This window comes from Protopterus annectens, chromosome 10.part0 (assembly GCF_019279795.1).
Source record: "Protopterus annectens isolate FY-2018-M chromosome 10.part0, PAN1.0, whole genome shotgun sequence".
Lineage (NCBI taxonomy): Eukaryota > Metazoa > Chordata > Ceratodontiformes > Protopteridae > Protopterus > Protopterus annectens.
The window spans coordinates 1705810282-1705830415 of record NC_056744.1 but is presented as its reverse complement, the minus strand read 5'-3'; the positions used below and the strand labels follow the sequence as shown (position 1 = coordinate 1705830415).

The following is a 20134-nucleotide window of genomic DNA, read 5'->3' as shown; positions in this document are numbered from 1 at the left end:
AATACCAAGCTAATGCAGCACAGTCAAAAAGTGAAAATTCATTTTTTCACTTAATAGCAAGTTTCCTTTCCAGCACATTACATAAAGCAACCTTTATATTCATTTGTCAAAGCACACCTTTATACATAATGCAACAATAGCCACCCAGTGACATATTTAATCCATGAAATCATTTTAGCCATACGAGTCTCCCTTTTACCCTATTCATTCAACTCCACTACATTGTCTAAATTTGGAAAAGGCTTTGTTTTCCATTTCTTTACAATAACCGTCTTAGTAACTATCATTATAAACAACATGCTCAGAGATTCATGAAAGGGTCTAGCAGGCCCTGCTATGATCATGGTTAATTTGTGATTCAATGACATGCCAGCAGCAAGGATGTAAGACCTCCGAACTGGCTAATTTGCATGTTTCTAAATCACAGTTATGACTACAACATGCAGATTGTTACTGATCTGACTGTTGCAGTAGTAAACTGCTGCTCATGTAGGCACTGACATCCTCCTTGCAGTCACCTTTTCACACAAACACAAGTACCCATTCAAGCAAACACACACACATACACTGCTACAGTCCCCTCCCCTGTCCTTCTGACTCATCTTTCCTCTCATGGTTTCTCCCACCCATTGACCATTATCATACTTTTAGTACTGTTAGGGCACATTTCTAGTTCCCCTGGTGGCTTGTGTGCTCCCCATTCCTTGAACAGGTAACCATTTGAAATGTCCAGACCCACTAGAGTGAGTCTTGAAACATGGAGACCGAATGATCAAAAATGGACTTATACATACTATGTTTGAGATGGCCACTTCTCTGGATATTCCCTTTTCTCCATGGTATGGTGATCTCAGAGTTGGTATATACAAGTTCAGAATTGTAGGGGGTTTGTCTACCCTGCAAAAAAGAAGTTTAAACCAGAAGAGCAATCTTTGAGATTCACTGTTCTTTTTTCTTTTCTTTTTTTTTTTTTGGAGGCTTGTCAGCACTCAGCATTTCAATTGCTGAGATTTCAATAGCATCTGCCTCAGCGCTGTATTAGTTTATGTGCTATTATAACACATTTGCAGAATCCCTAGTGTCTAGTTTTTCTAGCCACTCCTTGTTGCTGTAGAATGACCATGCCATTATGGCGTTTTAGTTCAAAGTATCCCTGATGGCTATTGTAACCCCCACCCCCAATCTCTGTATTGATGCCTGTGCTGTGAAGGCACTTCAAAGACGCATTACCCTTGATGTCTAATGGCCCCCACCAGTCAACTTCCTATGGTCAAGGTAGGTAATTGAACACAGCAAATACCATGACATGGTTGGGATGTCCATGCTGATTTATGCAGCAGAGTGAAATCATTTGACATGCAGATGTCTTCCTGGAGGTGGTTCCAGAGGAGACAGCACATGAATAATTAGCATACAACGCTCCCCTGGACTGTCACATTAGCATTCAGCATAGCCTTGGACCATCCATACTCAGTGTTGTATATCTTTGTGCTACAGCACTGTGCAGCACCATGTTAGAACACTTGCTGAATACCAAAAAGGGTACTGCAATGTATACATGGGGATGTACACATCATGGTACCTTCTTGAACCCCCCCCCCTATTCTTTTCATTCTTAGCACACTGAATCTGCCTATCATATCCAAGTAACAACAATGCCTTTGCTACAAGTATATCCCTCAGTCACTCTTAGTTGATATAAACTCATCTTAAAACCTACCACCTGTGAACATAACCCCAAAAAATTACAAGTTCCAATAACACCTTCACTTCAGTTACAGTAAATGTTGTCTACAGTTATAAACATCTTGGCTGTCTTCCAAGACAGAAATTGCAACTCTGAAGGTGCTGCTGGTTCAAAGGGAGGAAGAGTTAATTTTTCCAGCATGAAGTTGAGGTCCCATGCAGGCACTGGTGGTTTCCTTGGAGGGTTGATGTTCTTTATACCTCTTAGAAACTGTCTTAGCAATGGGTGAGAAAATACAGGTGGATCAGTGTTATATTTGGCAGATATTGCTGAAGTATGTATTTTTATGGAAGAATATGAAAGGCCATTGTGGAGCATTTCAGCCAAGTATTCCAGGATCTGTGGAATGCTCATCACTGATGGGTCTTGACCCTTTTTGCTGTTCCAGATAAAGAAATCTCTTCCATTTTGCTGAGTATGTTTTTCTAGTGGAAGGCTCCAGGATGATATCTTTACCCTTTTGGAAAGTGTATCCTGAGTAATAGTCATGGAATCTTCCAAGCTGTCAGCTTCAATGTTTTCAAGCTGGGGTGTAGTGTCCTGTAATTGTGCTGTGTCAGAAGAAGTGGCCATTGAGGAAGGAGCCATGGATTGGTGTGTGTCAAGCTCCATAGCAGTGGGTACCAGTGTTGTCTTGGCCAGTCTGGAGCTATCAGTATGACTTTCGGTTGCTCTGTCTTGATCTTTAGTAACACCTTGGTCATCAAAGGAAGAGGTGGGAAGGCATATAGTGTTAGAGAATTCCAAATGAAGGAGAGAGCGTCCACCTTCCATGCTTGAGGATGGTATGCCCTTCTGCAAAACTTTTTCAGATGGTGATTGAAGTGGGAGGCAAAAAGATCTATATCCGGCCTTCCCCATGCTTGAGCTATTTGTAAGAAAATGTCTGGATGCAACATCCATTTGTGTGGATCCATGAGGTTTCTGCTTAGGCTGTCCGCCAGAACATTGTCCTTCCCTGGTACAAACTGGGATTGTAGCTCTATTTTCAATCGTAGGGAAATATCCCAGAGATTCATTGCCAGTCTGCAAAGAGGGTAGGAATGGGTACCTCCTCCTTGGTTGTTTATGTACCACATAACTGTGGTATTGTCTGTCTTTATTAGTAGATGGCCCTGATGCATGAACTTTTCAAAGGCCTTGATTGCATGTATCACTGCCAGCATTTCTTTTTGGTTGATGTGCAGGTGCTTTTCTTTTTGTGTCCATTGTCCTTGAATGCATCTGCCCTCCATGACCCCCATCCATGGTCTGAGGCGTCTGTTGTTATGGTTTGACTTGTATGAGGTTTGCTGAAAGGCAGACCTTTGTTTTTCTGGCTTGCTTGAGCACACCACAGAAATTCCTTTTGAAGGCATGGAATGAGTGGGATCAATGTTTCCAGGCTGTGGCTGTGCTGAGACCATAGACTTTTTAGGTACCATTGTAGTTTCCTCATATGCAGCCTTGCATGTGGAATCAGAAGAATGCAAGATGCCATGAAACCCAGGGCCTGCAGGATTTTCCTTGCAGTCATCTGGGTGTGTGTTGCCAATCTTCTGAAGTATTCTGGTAATTGTTTTTGTTTTTCTTTTGTCCGAAACACCATCTGGGTGTTTGTGTCCCATGTGGCACCCAGGAAAGGTATTTGTTGGGATGGTACGAGACTTGATTTCTGAATATTGACTGTGTATCCCAAGGCCTGCAGTAGGTGAATGACATAGTCCAAGTTTTTTTAACAAGCCATGTTGGCTGTCCGCTTGTATAAGGCAGTCATCCAGATAAGGGTATATTTGTATCCCCTGAAGTCTGCAATGTGCAATTACTGATGCCAGGCATTTCATGAACACTCTGGGCACAGTAGATAAGCCAAAGGGCAATGCTGAGAATTGATAATGCTCTGAGCCTGCAAGAAATCTGAGGTATCTTCTGCAACTTTGTCTGATAGGGACATGCAGGTATGCCTCCTTGAGGTCCAGAGTTACCAGCCAAGACCCCTTGCCCAGCATGGGAAGGAGTTGCTGTAAAGTCAGCATTTTGAATTTTGGCACAATAAGGTAAGTATTCAGTGCGGACAAGTCCAGAATGGGTCTCCATTGGTTTTCTTTTCTTGGAACAAGGAACAGTCTTGAATAAAATCCTTGTCCTTGTTCTGCAGAAGGAACCTTTTCTATTGCTCTTATTTGAAGTAGGTTTGTTATTTGTTTGAGTGCCTCTGCCCTTTGATTTGGTGGCAGGTTTGGCCTGCCATGTCTTGTTGGCAGTGTATAAAAATGGAATCTGTATCCTTTGTCTATTATCTCCAGTATCCATTTGTCCTTTGTAATATTGTGCCAATTTTTTGAGAATAAAGATAACTTTCCCCAAAGGTGCTTGTGCTTCTAATTGAGCCCTGGATGGTGGAGTCAAAGTCAAGTCATTGAGATTGTCCTGACGGAGCAATGGAAGGTCCTGCCCTACCTCTCTGGTTCGGAGGCTGCCATTGGCATCCTCTGTAGGAGCCTCGAGTTTGCCCTCTACCACTGCCACGTCTGTTTTTGCCTCTTTGAAATTTGTCTGTGTCAGGAAAGGACCAATGTTTAGAAGGCCAGTTCCTGATGAATCTTGGAGGCTGTACCTGGAGGAAATCTTTGACTGTTTGCACTGATTTTTCCTTTTCCTTTAAAACCTCTTGTGCAGTAGCACCAAATAGCTTATGTTTCTCTAGTGATGCGTCCAAAAGCTTAATTTTCACATGGTCTGGCAATGTTTGTTCCTTTAACCAAGCATGTCTGCTTATGACTGCACCTGTCAATGCTGCTCTACATGAAGCTTCCAATGCATCATATCCACACTGAAGGAAATGGTTGCTAACCTGCTTAGTATTATGAACCAATTCCTGTAACCCCTTTCTATCTAATGGTTCAGGGGAAGCCAGTTTCTTTTGCAAGTCATACAACATGTATTCCTGATACTGAATCATATGGAATTGACAATTTAATGTAGAAAGGGTGGAAGATGTATATACTTTCTTGCCCCACCTTTCTAAGGCCCTAGAATCTCTTTCAAAGGGAGTGGGTTCTTAGCATTTAGGCCCCTGAGAAATAGTTTCGGGGTCAGCAGTATGGCCCTTGTACAGAAATTGATGTGTGTCCGGGACCCTGTAGTACCTGTCTGGCTTGACAGGAGCAGGGGGGAGTGAGTCAAGGGTAACACTAGATTCTAAGTACACATCATCTAAAACATTTAGAACTGGAGGAATAGCTAAGGGTCTATGCTGAGGTAGCTTTAAAAATTCCCTTAACCTTTTCCTAGAATCTGAGTATTCTTGGCCTTGCCATTTGAAGTGTTCCCTCATGGAATGAAGCATTTCCCCAAAGGAAAACTCCTCAGGAGGAGAAGCAGAGGGAATAGATTCCTCCGCATCAGAATCCTCATAGGCCGGGAAGGCCTCCTCCTGGTAGTCTGAATGTGCAGAATCACCTGAGGCCTCATCGGAGGACTGGGAGTCTACCTGCTCAACCCTAGGCCTCTTGTCAGCAGAGCCTCTATCTGGATGAGGCTGTGAACCCCTAATCAAAGAAATAAGGTCCTCAGCTAAACTTAAAATTTGAGAACCAGAAGTGGATCCCAGAGAAACAGATCTTGGAGGGAGAGACTTAGCCTGTTTGACAGCCTTAGCATGGGTGTAGGCCTTAATGGACATAGACACTGGAGGCCTGGCAGCCCCACGTGCTGGAGTAATCTTATCCACTGAAATGGTGTCAGAAATATCCTGAGCAAAGAAACCGCACTGAGCTGGCCTCCGGTCTGCAGCCTCAGAAGAGACCGAGACACTCGGTCCTTATCCTTCCGCATGATATAACAGAAATCTTCCCCAAAATAATCCTGTGCAAACTCAGACCGACGCCTAAGAGTCGTCTATTGAAAGAGGCACAAGCTGCACAGGCTGAGACGTTGTGTTCTGGGCCTAGGCAAGGTAGGCAGTAAGAGTGGAAATCCTTATCAGGTATTTGTTTCCCACAAGTTAAACAATTATTAACTTTTTCACTTTTATCTGACATCGGCTGAGGCAAGAAAAGGTCTGAAGACTTCAGTAGCTGAAAACACAGGAGCTGGTCAACGCACTTGCGAACTGCTTCTGGCAAGAAAGGCTGAAGAAGATGGCGACCCAGACTTTGGAAAAGGGCTGCCTGAGGCAGGACAACCCATATGTCAGGACTGCAGTTGCATCCTTGAAGGACATCAGAGCCATCTTCTCTTGCTTACAGAACCAATGATGACAACACTATGGGAATGGTGCAAGCAGCAAATCTGATTCTTCTATCAGAACCAACCATCCCTTCATATCCTATTCCTAAGGCACTGTGCATTCAAACATCTGGGAAACTTGAGATCAAGCACCCCAAACCATTAATATCAGAAAAGCACAACAGTTCATATGTCCTCCCACAGCCATATACCCATCTACCTTTAAAGCCCCACATTACTACAACCAACAAGTAAGATCAAATTCAATCATGAACTTATTTCTGGGGAAGCTAAAAATATTTATCAGGGTCTCCAAACATGGCATAAGCATACACAAGGGGTCCTTCCTCCTTCCATAATGCTACTAAACAAGTTATTATATCAAACATTTCACCACCATATTCTATCAAACTATCAAACATTTCTACCAGGCAAACTTGTTAATTTCCTTCATTTGTCATCACAAGATCTCACAGTTAAACACAATAATACAAACTGTACAGCATTAACATACAAATAAGGATCTTTAACACTTTTATCCTTCTATGCCCTTGGATAGTATAGGCTTCTCCCATGGGGTACATGCTCTACCACCATCCTAAATAAATTTTTTCATTATATTCTTAACTTCCTTCTAAACACACTCAGGTCATTGACAGGAAATGACTGAAAGAACAGCATGAGCAGGGCATGAAAGTGCAAAGCCTGCACCCTCAGATCCAATTCTAATCCTGTCAACTTCCACCTTTAAAACATCTTGCAATACTCTTTTTAACCAGGTTACAGAGCTTTCAACCATATCACCTAACCAAATTCTTAAGTACTTAGTATACATCACTTCCCAGATGATTACAAACTCAGTCAAGAGAACTTAACACAGTCTAATTTATTATGATTACCCTCGTCTTATGTTTATTTTATACCCTGAAAAAAATACAGACTCATTAAAGCTGTCAAAAAAAATGGCATAAGCAGGTCCATTTTGTGAGATGTATCAACTCATCACCTGCAAACAATAAACTCTTCACATTTCTCTCCCTAACCTTACAACAATGTAAATCCAATTGTCCTATTTATGCTGCCAAAGGCTCGAGACAAACAGCAAACAACAGTAGTGACTATGGAGCCTTTGTCTGGTTACACTATTAATTTCATTATATTTGTTTGTTTATTCAGATAGTGCACTGATCATTTTCAGGCCCAGGCCCAGGTGAAGGAACTCATAGTAGGTACATGAAATACAGCAAAGAAAATTCCACAAACATTCACAGATTTACAATATAAAGAACACTGAAAGTGGAGCAGGAGTCTTAGCTTTTGTCTCTGTGAAATATATTGTCATTACAGGATCCACAAAATCCAGAATAAACCCGAAGGTCAGTAGAATCTTTAGCATGCATACCATTTAAAATGACTAAACATGTTTCAGCATTTATAAATCAAATCCTTCGCTCCTCCTGATCCATTTTCATTATCAGTCTCATTTTCAAAACATTATCAAAGGATGGTCTTCCACCAAGAAACCCACACTAAGCATTCTCAATTAATTATGGCAAACAGTGGGCTAAATGGAATGTAATAAAGGACATGCAAACTTGTCGTCATGGTTCCAAACTGAATGGGCCTATCAGATAGAGTTATGCGCAAGTATTCACCCTACTTATGAGTAACAGTCACTGCTGTTTATTTTCAGAAGGGAGGAATCTTCTTAGTACTTTAACAGGTTCATAGGTCATCACTAGGCTAATCGCCCCAGGACCCTTACAAGCCTAGCCAAGTTCAACTCAACTCTTGTTCCCTTAAGGGAGCTACCCTCTCTAAGAATCTGTATGACTTCTTCGGGGATACTATCGCTGTCTGGTGCTGTTCATCATGCCTGCCAGCAACTCTTACAGGCTCATAAGTTCATAGATAGGTACTGTGCTAGCTGTCCTTGTCAGACATTGTAAGCCTAGCCAATTTCACATTTTTTGCTTGTAATAACTTATCCCATTTGGTTATAAATTACCCTTACCCTTCCCATGGTCAATAAGTATACTACTCCTAATGATTAACTGGGACCATACCATTAAATAATGGAATGGGACCCATGCATGGGATAAAGCGTTTAGGAGATGCCACTGTCCATTAGTAAAACAGGGGGCATTCCTTGGGTAAAATTTCTCTCTCATCCACAAAACTAAGTTGTGCCTGAAAATGGACAGGGATGAACTTTGTTTAATGTGTATGGTGAGTCTGTTCCCCAGCAGTGGTATCCCCTGCAAGATAGATTTGTCCCTCCAAATCATTTTGTTGATGTTGCAGAGGAGGTTTAGATCCCTAGATAAGATTATTTCTGATGACCCTAACTTGCTGATATGGAGTAAATCCATCAGTATTGGTTGGAGGATGCCTTGTATGCCAGACACAGGTCACCTTCTACAGTCTGTAGGATACCTAGTATACCGACAGGGCTTTGAGTAGGTCCACATAGGACATGTTGTTTAGGCTTTGTGTCCTTTTTATACGGCATATCTGTGGGTAATTGCAGGTGTTGCATGTGTCATGATTCCCCCTGAGTTTTAGGACTTGTTCCAATATCAGCTTGTTCTTCTTGTTACATTAATTCTGAGCCTTAAAATATTAATTACTTCTTCATACTAACCTCATACTCTGTAAGGAGTATACAAAGTCTGAAAATATTCTTAAAATATATCTATCACCTCCAGATCTCCATATAAAGATTCCTACTTTCCTTATGTAAACCTGTTATTATCCTTAGTGACCATCACAGCCTTCCGTCTTACTGGGACATTCTAAAAATACCTGCACTTCAAAGCTTCCCCGTGAAATTCATATTTCCTTTGCAGTACATATTCAGTTTCCTGTTTCAGATTTTCTATTTCCCCATGAGTTTCACTTCCCATCCATAGACCTCAATCCCAGACTCTTCTACATTTTCCCACTTATAAGGTACATTGTCCCTTTCTCCACAACTCATTGGTATGAATTTTTACCTCTTGCTCCAGTTTACCATTAAATTCAAAACATAAAACTAGCTGTTACATACCAGACTGGATGCATGTGATTTATTAGCTTTTTAAATTACTCTATAAAAGGCTTCCTTACCATTAGATAAGTTGTTTTGAAAAGTCAGTGTTTCTCTAAAATCTACCATAGCCAATGGGTTCATAATACCAAAGGTATAATATTAGAAATTACATTTGGTTGAGGTTTTTATATCCTTAGTCATCCTTGTCCAAGTAAGCATGGACTGTTATAATGTACAGCTTATCTATTGCAGATCTTAATATAAATTTATGACAATAGCAGGTACACTGCTGAAACCCAGATTTAATACCGGAAGCATCAGTAAGGCTCATAATTAGCCTTTGCATACAATGCCAAGATCCTTCCTTTTCACAGAATTATAGTAAGCCCTTGTGTCGCATCTTACTTCTGGAAGATCTATTACTCAACTCCAGTCATCAAGAAATATAGTCAGACCTTAATGAAATACTATCATTCCTCTCAGCTTTTGATGATATTCTACCTGTTAAGCACTTGGCAGCAAATAAACATCATAAGCAGTAAGCTGTGTCATCTCAATAAAACATTTAAATTCAACATCAACCAAGAACAATCAACAGTACTTCACAGGCCTTATAACCTCTTATTAACATGGCCTGTTCCTGCGCATCTAAATGTGCTGCCTGTAATGCTACAACTCAGGGCTTCAATTCCTTAAATAATCAATGACTCACCTTTGGGTTAGTTTACTCTAACATTCAAAGTAATAAAACTCATCCAATTTCTCGAAGACTCCACTTATGCTATCCTCTGACCAAAACATCCAAATATGTTGCCAAATACGATATCCATAAACCAAACACAAAACAGCACAGCCCAAATAGTGAAACAAATAAAACTTTAGCACAATCTCAAAGTTGTCCTAAAACTTAAACATCCAAAAGATCTCATTACAAAACAATAACAACTGAACAAATTGTGTACTCAATACAACAGACAGCATCAAGCCTACATATCTAGCAAATTTTAATTAAACTATTAGCTGTACAGATATTCAACCTAGACTCTTCCAATCTTACTGTGAAACTGGTACACATCATGCCAGTCAGACAACATATTCAGTTTGATGCATTAGTAAATTCTCAAAATTAACATTCCCAATTTATCTTGAACAAGATAATTTGAACATTCTTATAAACATATAGCACTGACTGTGGTTAGCTAATCACTCCATATGTGGCTTAAATTATCTTTTAGCTGGTGGGAAGAAGGACCCCCCCCCTTAAGCAACAAAAGGAGAGTAGAGCTGCTGTCCTTGTCTTACACGATAAACCTGTACTAATCTTTCTGTAGGTCCCTGTAGGTAAGTGAATCCAGACATAAAATAGATGGGTTACTCCAATTCCCAACAGCACCAGAGTACAGCTTTTTGTACCTTAAATATTTTCAACTCCCACAATCTAGACCATAGCCATGTACAAAGTTACATCAGAATGTGAAAAAAGTCTTTAAATATAAAGCAAATAACACCAATCTACAGGAAACTCTCCAGGAATAGATGGTATTCTTGTGGAAGTTTGAAAGTTTGGAGGAAAGAAAGTTATAAAGATTGTGAAGGTTTTGTTTAACAGTATTTTAAAAGGAAGGGAAGGACCAATATGCTGGAAGAAAGCTGTGGTGGCTGTAACACCCAACGATGGTAAAACCAATCAGATCCAGCTTCATATAAGCTCATCTTTATTCTAAACCAGGACTATAAAGTGTTTATGTCTATATTGGCTAAACTAGTGGCAAAGGTGATGCCAAAATTGAAAGATATGGATCAATTTGGTTTTGTGGAGGGGAGGCAAACATTTGACAACATTAACAGAACGATGGCAATAGCAATCCAGGGGGAAGCAAAATGCAAGAAAATACCCCTGTTGTTAGTAGGAATTGATGCACAGAAATAACTTGAAAGAAGTTGGGATTTTGAGTAGCACAATGGAAGCATTTGCATTCCCTGGCACAATAATAAAGAGAATCAGGAGGACATATGAGGGACTGGAAGCAAACATTAAATGGGGGGGGGTCCTCTCTTATAAGTTTTAATTGAACAGAGGACCCATGCAGGGATAACCTCTTTCCCGTTGGAACTTGGAAATTCAAGGATATAACTGGTATGGTAATCAAGAAAAGACTGCTTTATTTGCAGCTGATGTTATTTTTAACCTGATAAAACCATAAACGGACATTTCAGTATCGTAGTAGCTTAATAACACAAGACTCCTAGCATGTTGTTAAATGCTCAGTATACTATACATTTTAAACCTTTTCAACTGTTAAAATATTTGATATGCTAATTTTACTGTTTATATTTCGCACCTTTAATCCTCTCAACATTTTCTTTTAATCAGTCTTTTCTAATTTTTGCATTTTTGTCTTCCATGCTGTCCCACTGTACTCATCCCTCATTAGACCCATTATAGAGTACAACACCCCATTTGGTATGTACCTCACAAGACATCTGCAACAGCTGGAAAGGCCAGAAATACCTCACTAAAAGAATCACAGGCCTAAAGCAGATGCCCTATGCTGACCATCTAAAAAAACTCCAGCTATACTCTGTGGCATACTGTCTACTCAGAGGTGATCTCTGCTTAACATACAAGGTCATGTCAAAACCCAGAGCTGTTGAACATGCTCCACTTAAAGAAATTCCAATCCCTCAGAGCCACATGCTCAAGGGATCTAAACCTTGTCATCACAATGAACAAAACATGCTGGAGAAATAGGTTCCTGACCCAGAGATTCCCCATACTCTGGAATACACTGCCCATACATGTCAAGCAGAGCGCCTCCTTGGCCCTCTTCAAAATGAACCTTGACGATTGGATGGAAGATGGGAAATTCACCCCAGGGATCACGTTAGTCGCCCTGCTAGACAGGGGTCCAGGGAAGTAAATACTGTGGGAAGTAAATATTGTGGGAAGAAATATCCAGGGAATTGTTATGGCTAGGCTAGATAGTTTGGATCTATGGCTGGGTCAACAATTTTAAATAAACAGATCATCATATCCTTCTGTCTTGTTTATTACTCTGTCTTTTCCATGCAATTTATACACAATTATTGCCATGTCCTACCCTATTGTCTTGTTGTCTCCAGCCTCTATAATCCTGCTGTGCCTTTTTTAATTTCTCCAAGTCTTTTGGGTTTGTAATACCATGACGGGAATGGACCCCATTCCTAAGTCAAAGTACGATTAAAGTTCATGAAATTAGTATTGTTTCACTCTTTGATGTTAGACAAAAGTGCTCTTCGCAGCACCAGCAATGTGCCCAGTAATGACTCCTCCTGCAATTCGTACGGTGTTACATGAATTGGTAACATATCTAAATAAGATTGTAAATCCTTTTTTATAAAGCCAGTTGCTCCTACTACCACTACTGGAACTGTCTGGGTATCTTTCTTCCACATGGCTCTCGTTTCTGCCTGCAGATCAACGTATTTTATGACTTTGTGTCTCTCTGTACGCAAGACACTGTAGTCACTGTGTGTGGTGATTTCAGTGCTACTTCTGTCTTCTTTTCTTGGACCACTATATCCGTTATTTTAGCATCTATCTTTTGAACTGTTGGTAATGGGTGATCCCATGTGATATAAACATCACCATTTTCTATGATTCTTTGTGGCTCATGTTTCCAGTGTTTTTCAGCCGCTTCAATACCATAACGTTTGCACAATCTCCAGTGTAACAGTCTCGCCACATTATTATGCCTTTCAGTATACAGTCCCTCTGCCATTAATGCGTCGCAACCAGCACCAAGGTGTGTGACTGTTTCCAGTTCGGTTTTACAAAACTTACATATGTCTGTTTCTCCCACATGTTCAATGGACTTTGTAAACCAGAGTGTATGTAGCACACTGTCTTGGGCTGCCAATATTAACCTTTCATTTCTTGATGTAAATTCACCTCTCCTTAACCATTCCTGCATTTGTTCTTGATCAACATGAGGCTCTTCCAGAAGTTTTATATACTTGCAACTATATTTATGTTTTTTCCACATTTCTTGCATTCTCAGCTGGTCCTTCACCTTATATTCTTTCTTTTGTTTTTTAGTACATTCTGTTGCTGCCTGGTTGTTATCCACCTCTGGTTTGATTTCCATTCCTGCTTAACAACAATATGCTTCTGCTAAATTAAGCAGAGATGTCATCTTAGATTTATTCTCCTCATGTTTCAAAATTTTCACTACCTGCCTTTTTGTGTGTATGCTGACGATGTTACAATATTTGTTTATTAATTTATGACCTACCTGTAGCTGGGATCTGTTTCTCTATGTTTTAGGTCATTTGCAGTTTTAGAAGACTCAAGAAATGAATTCCGAAAGTTAGACAAGTGACTAAATGAGCAATCAACAGTTCTACTTTGAACTGAGAAGTGTCCCTGTTCTTGCAAAATGTCCAAAACTTCATGTTAGAATGAAGCAGCAATGAAAAACATGCAGTTAGTGCCAAACATCTCAGATAATTCCCTCTTCAGGGATCCAAAGGTTCTTAGTTCATGTCAAAGGAGAATTTTCAAATCAAAGGAGCCTATTTGTGAAGATCATGTTCTATAGGAAGCTGCATTCCATTTATGGGAACAGTCCCTAAATAGGAAGTGGGAGTTCTAGAAAAAATGCTCTGAATGTTTTGATATCAGTTCCAAACCTTTAGTATACTTTCAAAAAAAAAAAAAAAACAGGTGATCAGCAATATCCCATATGTCCACATATTAAAGCCACTTCTTCTCATAAATAAAGGTGGGTAAAAGGCTTTGGTCAACTATATAAACTGACGGATGCGAAATGAGCAACATAATTATTTCAATGAAAGATGTCAAAGTATATCAGGATGGTGTACAACAACTCTATACTTTGTCCAGAAGAAATAACCTTGTGTTTAAATGTTAGGAAAAACAAAAATAAGATAAATAAAATCTATCGGTGCAACCCTTAATGTTCACAATTTTTCTCTTTAGTTGTTTTCTCTTTATAATTAATTTTGTATTTGCATTGTTATTTTTAATAGTTTTTGTCCTGTATGTTTATCTTTGCTTATATTTGCTGGGGCGCTTTCCCCTTGGGTCTCCAGTAAAATGGGTTGCTTACTATCAATGCAATGCAATTAGTTAATAACCTTATCTTTTTTACAATTATTTTGCATTGTGATTGTTATTTAATATTTGTATACTGTCACTTTATCTTTAAGTATGTTTGATGGGGTTTTTCTCCTCGGGGCTGAAAATGGGTTTGTTTGCAAACTCAGTTGGACTAACCTGGTTAACAAATGTGAAATAAATAAATAAAATTGTTGGTTGGTAGGTTCAGTACAATTTTTTGCAGTCATTCTGAATTGATGAGTTTGGCAACTCGGCACGTAAAAATCTACTGCCAATCATAAGCGGACCGGAGTTCCGCTGTGGCGACCCCCTAACCGGGAAAAAGCCGAAAGACACAACAACATTTGTCAGGTCCTGAGCAGCATTCTTAAAGTGGACCCATTGAGCACAGCTAATGTCGGAGTGAATACCAGCATAAGAATAGCATTCAAAAAAGTAAAGGATTACTTAGAGAACTTTTGTGATCTGGTGCTTCATAGGGTAAAAGCCTGTCCATTTCATAACACCAGTGATCACTTTTTCACTAAGTAAATAAAGATACAACCATACTCTGTGTTCAGCAGCAACACAGTTTGGGTATCTGACCATACATGTTACACCTTGTTCTGGGAGTTAGGTATTGCAGGAACCCTATTGCGGCAACACACACACACACACACACACACACACACACACACAGACACACAGACACACAGACACACACACACAGACACACACACACAACTATGTGCAATCTACAGATGCTTGCTTGTGTTTCAGATGTGGGAAGAAACCTTGTGAAACCGTGAAAACCCTGTTGGACAAAACAAGAACATGTAGACTTGCAAAGAATGCACACACAGTGAAATCAAGCTAGCGATCCAAACACTACATGGCAGGAACACTAACCTCTGTGCCACAATAAGCACTATATCACACAACTAAAATTAACTATGGAAATGTATTGTGTTATTTTACACATCTCTAGTAGTCTTACTCACTGAGCTTAAACGACCAATTTTATTTAAAATAAATAATCTCCCTAGTTAATTTATCACTTCTTGTTCAAAGCATGTCCACACAAACAGATCAGGTATAAGGATTAAATAAACCATAAGTAGTTCTTTTAAATTACTGTCCAACATGCATGAATCTGTTGTTCCATAGAACAGCTTTTGTTTGAATGCAGTTTGGTCCGGTTATTACCACTGAAAACAATGTTTGGTTCCCTTTGCAGCTGCACTGCTTCTCCACTATGGTATGACATTGAAGTTGGTATATCCAAGGAGGGTGCAGGGGTCTATCCCACATGGTGAGGTTGCAAAGAGGCTTGTGCCCCTACAGAAAATAAATAGTGTTCACTGAAAGTAGTTTTCAGCTTTTTTGTTTCTTTTTCGACTAATGACATTTGAGTGAATGATGTTCAGTCAACACGATTCACTCAACATTATAACCTCATGATACGTTAGGCTTTCAAAACGACTAATTTCATTATCATTGCTCCAAATCATAAAAATATACCACAGTAAAACCAACAGATAGCTCACATACTCTAATTAATTACATCCAGTTAATAGCATATGCCATGAAATTATTTTCAAAGTAATACAACGTAGAGCTATGAAGCACAATTATTACTTCCTGCAGTTTTGCTGCAGCCTACTTGTACCGAAAACATCCAGAACAAAACACAGATAATTTACTTACTTGTATCTTCTGGAATTCTGTCTCATTCTTGATTTCTAAATCTTTAAGAACTTTGACTTCTAGTTCCAGGGATGATAAGGATGTTTTCAGCTTGTCCTGTAGATTTAAATAAATCAGTAAATAAGTAAGAACAGCAAAATCTAATCAATTTACATATTCTGGGGGCACAAAATACACAGTTGTTTATTAAAAACTATATTTGGAAAGAGGAATGCAATGGACAGATATTCAGACAGTGATGTCTATGTTACGAACTACAAATTATAGTTAAGAGCAAGTGGTATTTATTTTATGAACAATATTACACAACAAATAATAAACACATCCTATAATCTAAAGTTCAAAGCTCAGAAGAGGGATAAACCCTGAAATTGGAAGTGATCGTTATTATATAACTACAAGACAGGACAAAAACTAAGAAGTAAAACCATGGAAAACAATCTCTTGTGTCATCTAGCCACAAACATAATCAGGTAACAGTTGAGGGGCTCGTGGCCTCTGACTTGCTCATTTCCTTATCAAACAGGATAAGCTACATATTTTAACACTGGGGCATCATGCATCATCCGGTACTACCTAGTACTACATCACCCGGTACTACCTAGTATTAATTTATGACTGACCTGTGGATTCTGAATTCCACTATTTTTTACTTTATGGTGACCTCAGTGGAGCTGCTCAGGCATCCAGACTTTTGTATAAAAAATAATTTCCTTATCTTACATCTGAGCTGCCACTGCACCAAGCTCAAATGCTACCTTTGTGATCATGAATAACAACAAAATGTATGTGTGTGTGTGTGTGTGTGTGTGTGTGTGTGTGTGTGTGTGATCATGAATAACAACAAAATGTATATGTATATGTGTATATGTATATATATATATATATATATATACACACACACACATATATATACACACACACATATATATATATATATATATATATATATATATATATATACATATATATATATATATATATGTGTATACACATATATATATATATATATATATATATATATATGTGTGTGTGTGTGTGTGTATTATATATATATATATATACACACAAAAATATACACACAAAAATAAAATGGAAAAACATACAAGTCTGTATCTCTCTACATATATATATATATATATATATATATATACACATATATGTGTGTGTGTGTGTGTATGTACATCTGTGTGTTACATATATGAAGATATACATATGTACAAGTGTGTGTATGTGTATATATACATACATACTATATTATATATATATTATACACAGTGTGTCTGTGTGTGGGGGCTTGTGGGTCTGTCTGTCGGTGTACAGCTATACAACAAAAAAAGCAAAACAAAATATCAATATACTTAGCATCACACAAAGTAATCAAAACACATATTTTGACATGTCACTATGTATGCTAAAGACCCCACAGCATGCAAGTTTAAAGCATTATTTTTTTCAGGGGAGGTAAACCCCCCTGCAGTCCCCCACACTCCCTCCTAATTACATATTCTAACTCAGAGCTCACAGTACTAAGGAAATGCCATACCACACAACCATTGCACAAGTCTCACTAATCTGCTTTTTTGACCAAAGTATGACGACAAAACAGATACCGACTTTAAAGATTTTTCATTTAATTAAACACTACCATCCACACACAAACCAAAGACGCACAGACACAGACGCACACGCACTACATATGTATATGCATCATCAGCAGCATAATCATCACTGTAGATCAGTGTGTAAGGAACCTAGTCAGCCAATGTAGCTAGGCAGCACGTGCATATAGGTTACTGAGCATGTGCAAGATCAGTGCCATTTTGTACAGTCAGCCAGAGTGAATGCAGGCATGAATGGAGATGCACATGTGAGTGTGTCTGAAGTAATGAGTCAGTCAGTTAGCTTAAGTACATGTTCCAGTTCCCGATGTGTTTAAATACAATAAATATCTTGAACCCATACACCGCTTCACTGTCTCTTGAATACGAGAGACAAGCGACAGCCACCACCACCATTACCCTTTTCTTCCACATTTTCTACATGGGATGCATCAACTGTCACCATCTCTCTTGATTCAATGCCACTACCCTAACTTCTATGAGTGTCACACCTGAATGTCACAAGTCTTGTCTCATGTGATCCATCCCTCTCTTTGCTGAATGTCCATATTTCCTCTTGCTTCCTTTCAGACTCTCAAATCTTCATCACCAAACTGGTTTCTGCTTTGCTGCACATGTGTTTGAACCACTGTAATCTATTCTTTCTGACCTTCTCTTAAACTGTATCTACTCTTACCTCTGCTGCAATGTCCTCATTTCTTCTTCTGTCCCACAGTGTGCATCCTACCACCTGTCTCAAGCACATCATTTCCATCATCTCTAACTTCCTCATCAGCTGCTCTGCCTTCACTGCCCTTTCCAAACTATATAGTAGTACTGGTCACATCACTGTTGCAACCATTACTTAGCAGACTCTTTGGCATTCTTCTATCACATACTACCTCTGACACACTGCACCTGTTGGCTGCAGCACCTCCAATTCAAGATTTTTTTTTTTACCTTTATTAATTTCACATATATTTAGGAATGACATTGATACATATACCTTGATAGAGAAAACAACCACTACAAACATGTTTCTTTTTCACACATTATACAAAGGTTTTCATTTTTTTTAGCAATTTTCATACACTCCAATGTTGCATAAATTACTCAGCTCAAGTTCTGCATACTCCCACAAACACTATTTCTATGCAGCTCACTCCTCCCCTTTACTCAAGATCCAACTTCCAGGTCTTTTACCTCCCCTACAGCATTCAACATTTCATTTACAGTTGCTTTAGATTTTGATTCCCATTGTTCTGCATTACCTTTTTGTTAGCCAAAAGCATTAATCTTAGCAATGTCTTACTACTACTAGGAAATTCAGTTTCTATATCCCGGCTCAAAAGAATTTCCTTAGAAACAATAATTTGCTCCCCAACGTTTCTGACAAAGTACACTGTAGGGGATTTTTTTAAAAATATGCCAACTTGTCACATCCCTAAAAACATATTCTTAATTATCTCTCACTTTCCCATCACACTTCAAGCAGATGTCAAGTAGAATGCAAATGTGGGAGTATAAAAATACCTATGCAAAAATCCTAAACCTTCTAGATGTTGCTCATACTTGTGAGCAATACAGATGTTCTCCTACTGTTCCTTTGTATACTGCCTTACCAGTCGCACCGCCTCCGATTTACTCTTACAGTTATCATGCATTATTTTATATGCCCTACTAATCATCTCTAACAGCACCTTCTCTTCTAGACTCAACTAAAACTCAGTCAGAGCTGGCCTTTTCTACTGATTCTACCTATGACCCTCTCTTTCAGATTTCCCTCAACCATGTCTTCCAGAAAACTTGAAGCTGTTAACCTGTCCCATTATTTTCCCTTCCATCTCAGTTACAGCTTCTTCTGATTCACCCGTTTTTAGCCAAGATAACTGTCTTTACTGTATTCCATTTCACCTCAAGTGCCTTCAGTTTTGAATTCCATTCCCCTATCATTTGCTGAAGTTCCCAGTCAAGAGTCTGCTTGTAATGCCATATTGTCTGCATATAGCAGCTTTGTCCCCACCCCAAATCATTTTTAGCTTTGTCCAGATACATACACACACACACACATATATATATATATATATATATATATATATATATACACACACACACACCATGGTGGTGGGGCTGCGGTAGCGTTGTGGCCTCACAGTAAGACGCTGTCCGGTTCGATTCTCAGCTAGAGTGTCTTCTGTGTGGAGACATGCATGAATTGGTGTACCTTCGTTGAAGGTTGTGTGTCAGGGCTGGTAACTCGGCAAGTAAAAATCAACTACCAATCATTAGCGGACCGGAGTTCCGCTGTGGCGACCCCTAACCAGGAAAAGCCGAAAGACACAAAAAAAAAATAAATAAAAAAATAATAATAACTGATAACTGCCCTTGTAAGCAATTGTAAGCCTAGCAAATTATCCCATATGTATATAAGGTGCAGAGTTTTGAGTCTCACAAGGAAAGACAATGTGGCCCCCACAGTAATGCAGATCTCATGTTCTTCCCATTAAAAGGAGTGGTTACTTGTCAGGTAGCAGGTATTTTTTGGATAATAAACATTTTTACAAGTGGGGGTATCACAGCATGTTACTTGGTACTTTTATAAAGCTGAATATAAATTATAGGTTCATAGGTTCATACTAGGCTATCTGCCCGAGGGCATTTATAAGCCTAGCCCATAGTTTTGTGGCTTACGCCACCCCTTTAGTTTGGAGAAACTATGCCCATTATTTTACTGTGCC

At 39.1% G+C, this 20134-nt stretch overlaps 1 protein-coding gene across 1 annotated transcript in view; it reads right to left on the bottom strand.

Moving 5' to 3' along the window:
- LOC122813938 (tripartite motif-containing protein 15-like) overlaps nt 1-20134 on the bottom strand; it is a 168660-nt gene that overhangs the window by 86844 nt on the left and 61682 nt on the right. The window contains exon 2 of the mRNA XM_044086482.1: nt 15796-15891. Within this exon, the coding sequence (XP_043942417.1) occupies nt 15796-15891 (96 nt within the window). The remainder of the gene's footprint in view (nt 1-15795; nt 15892-20134) is intronic.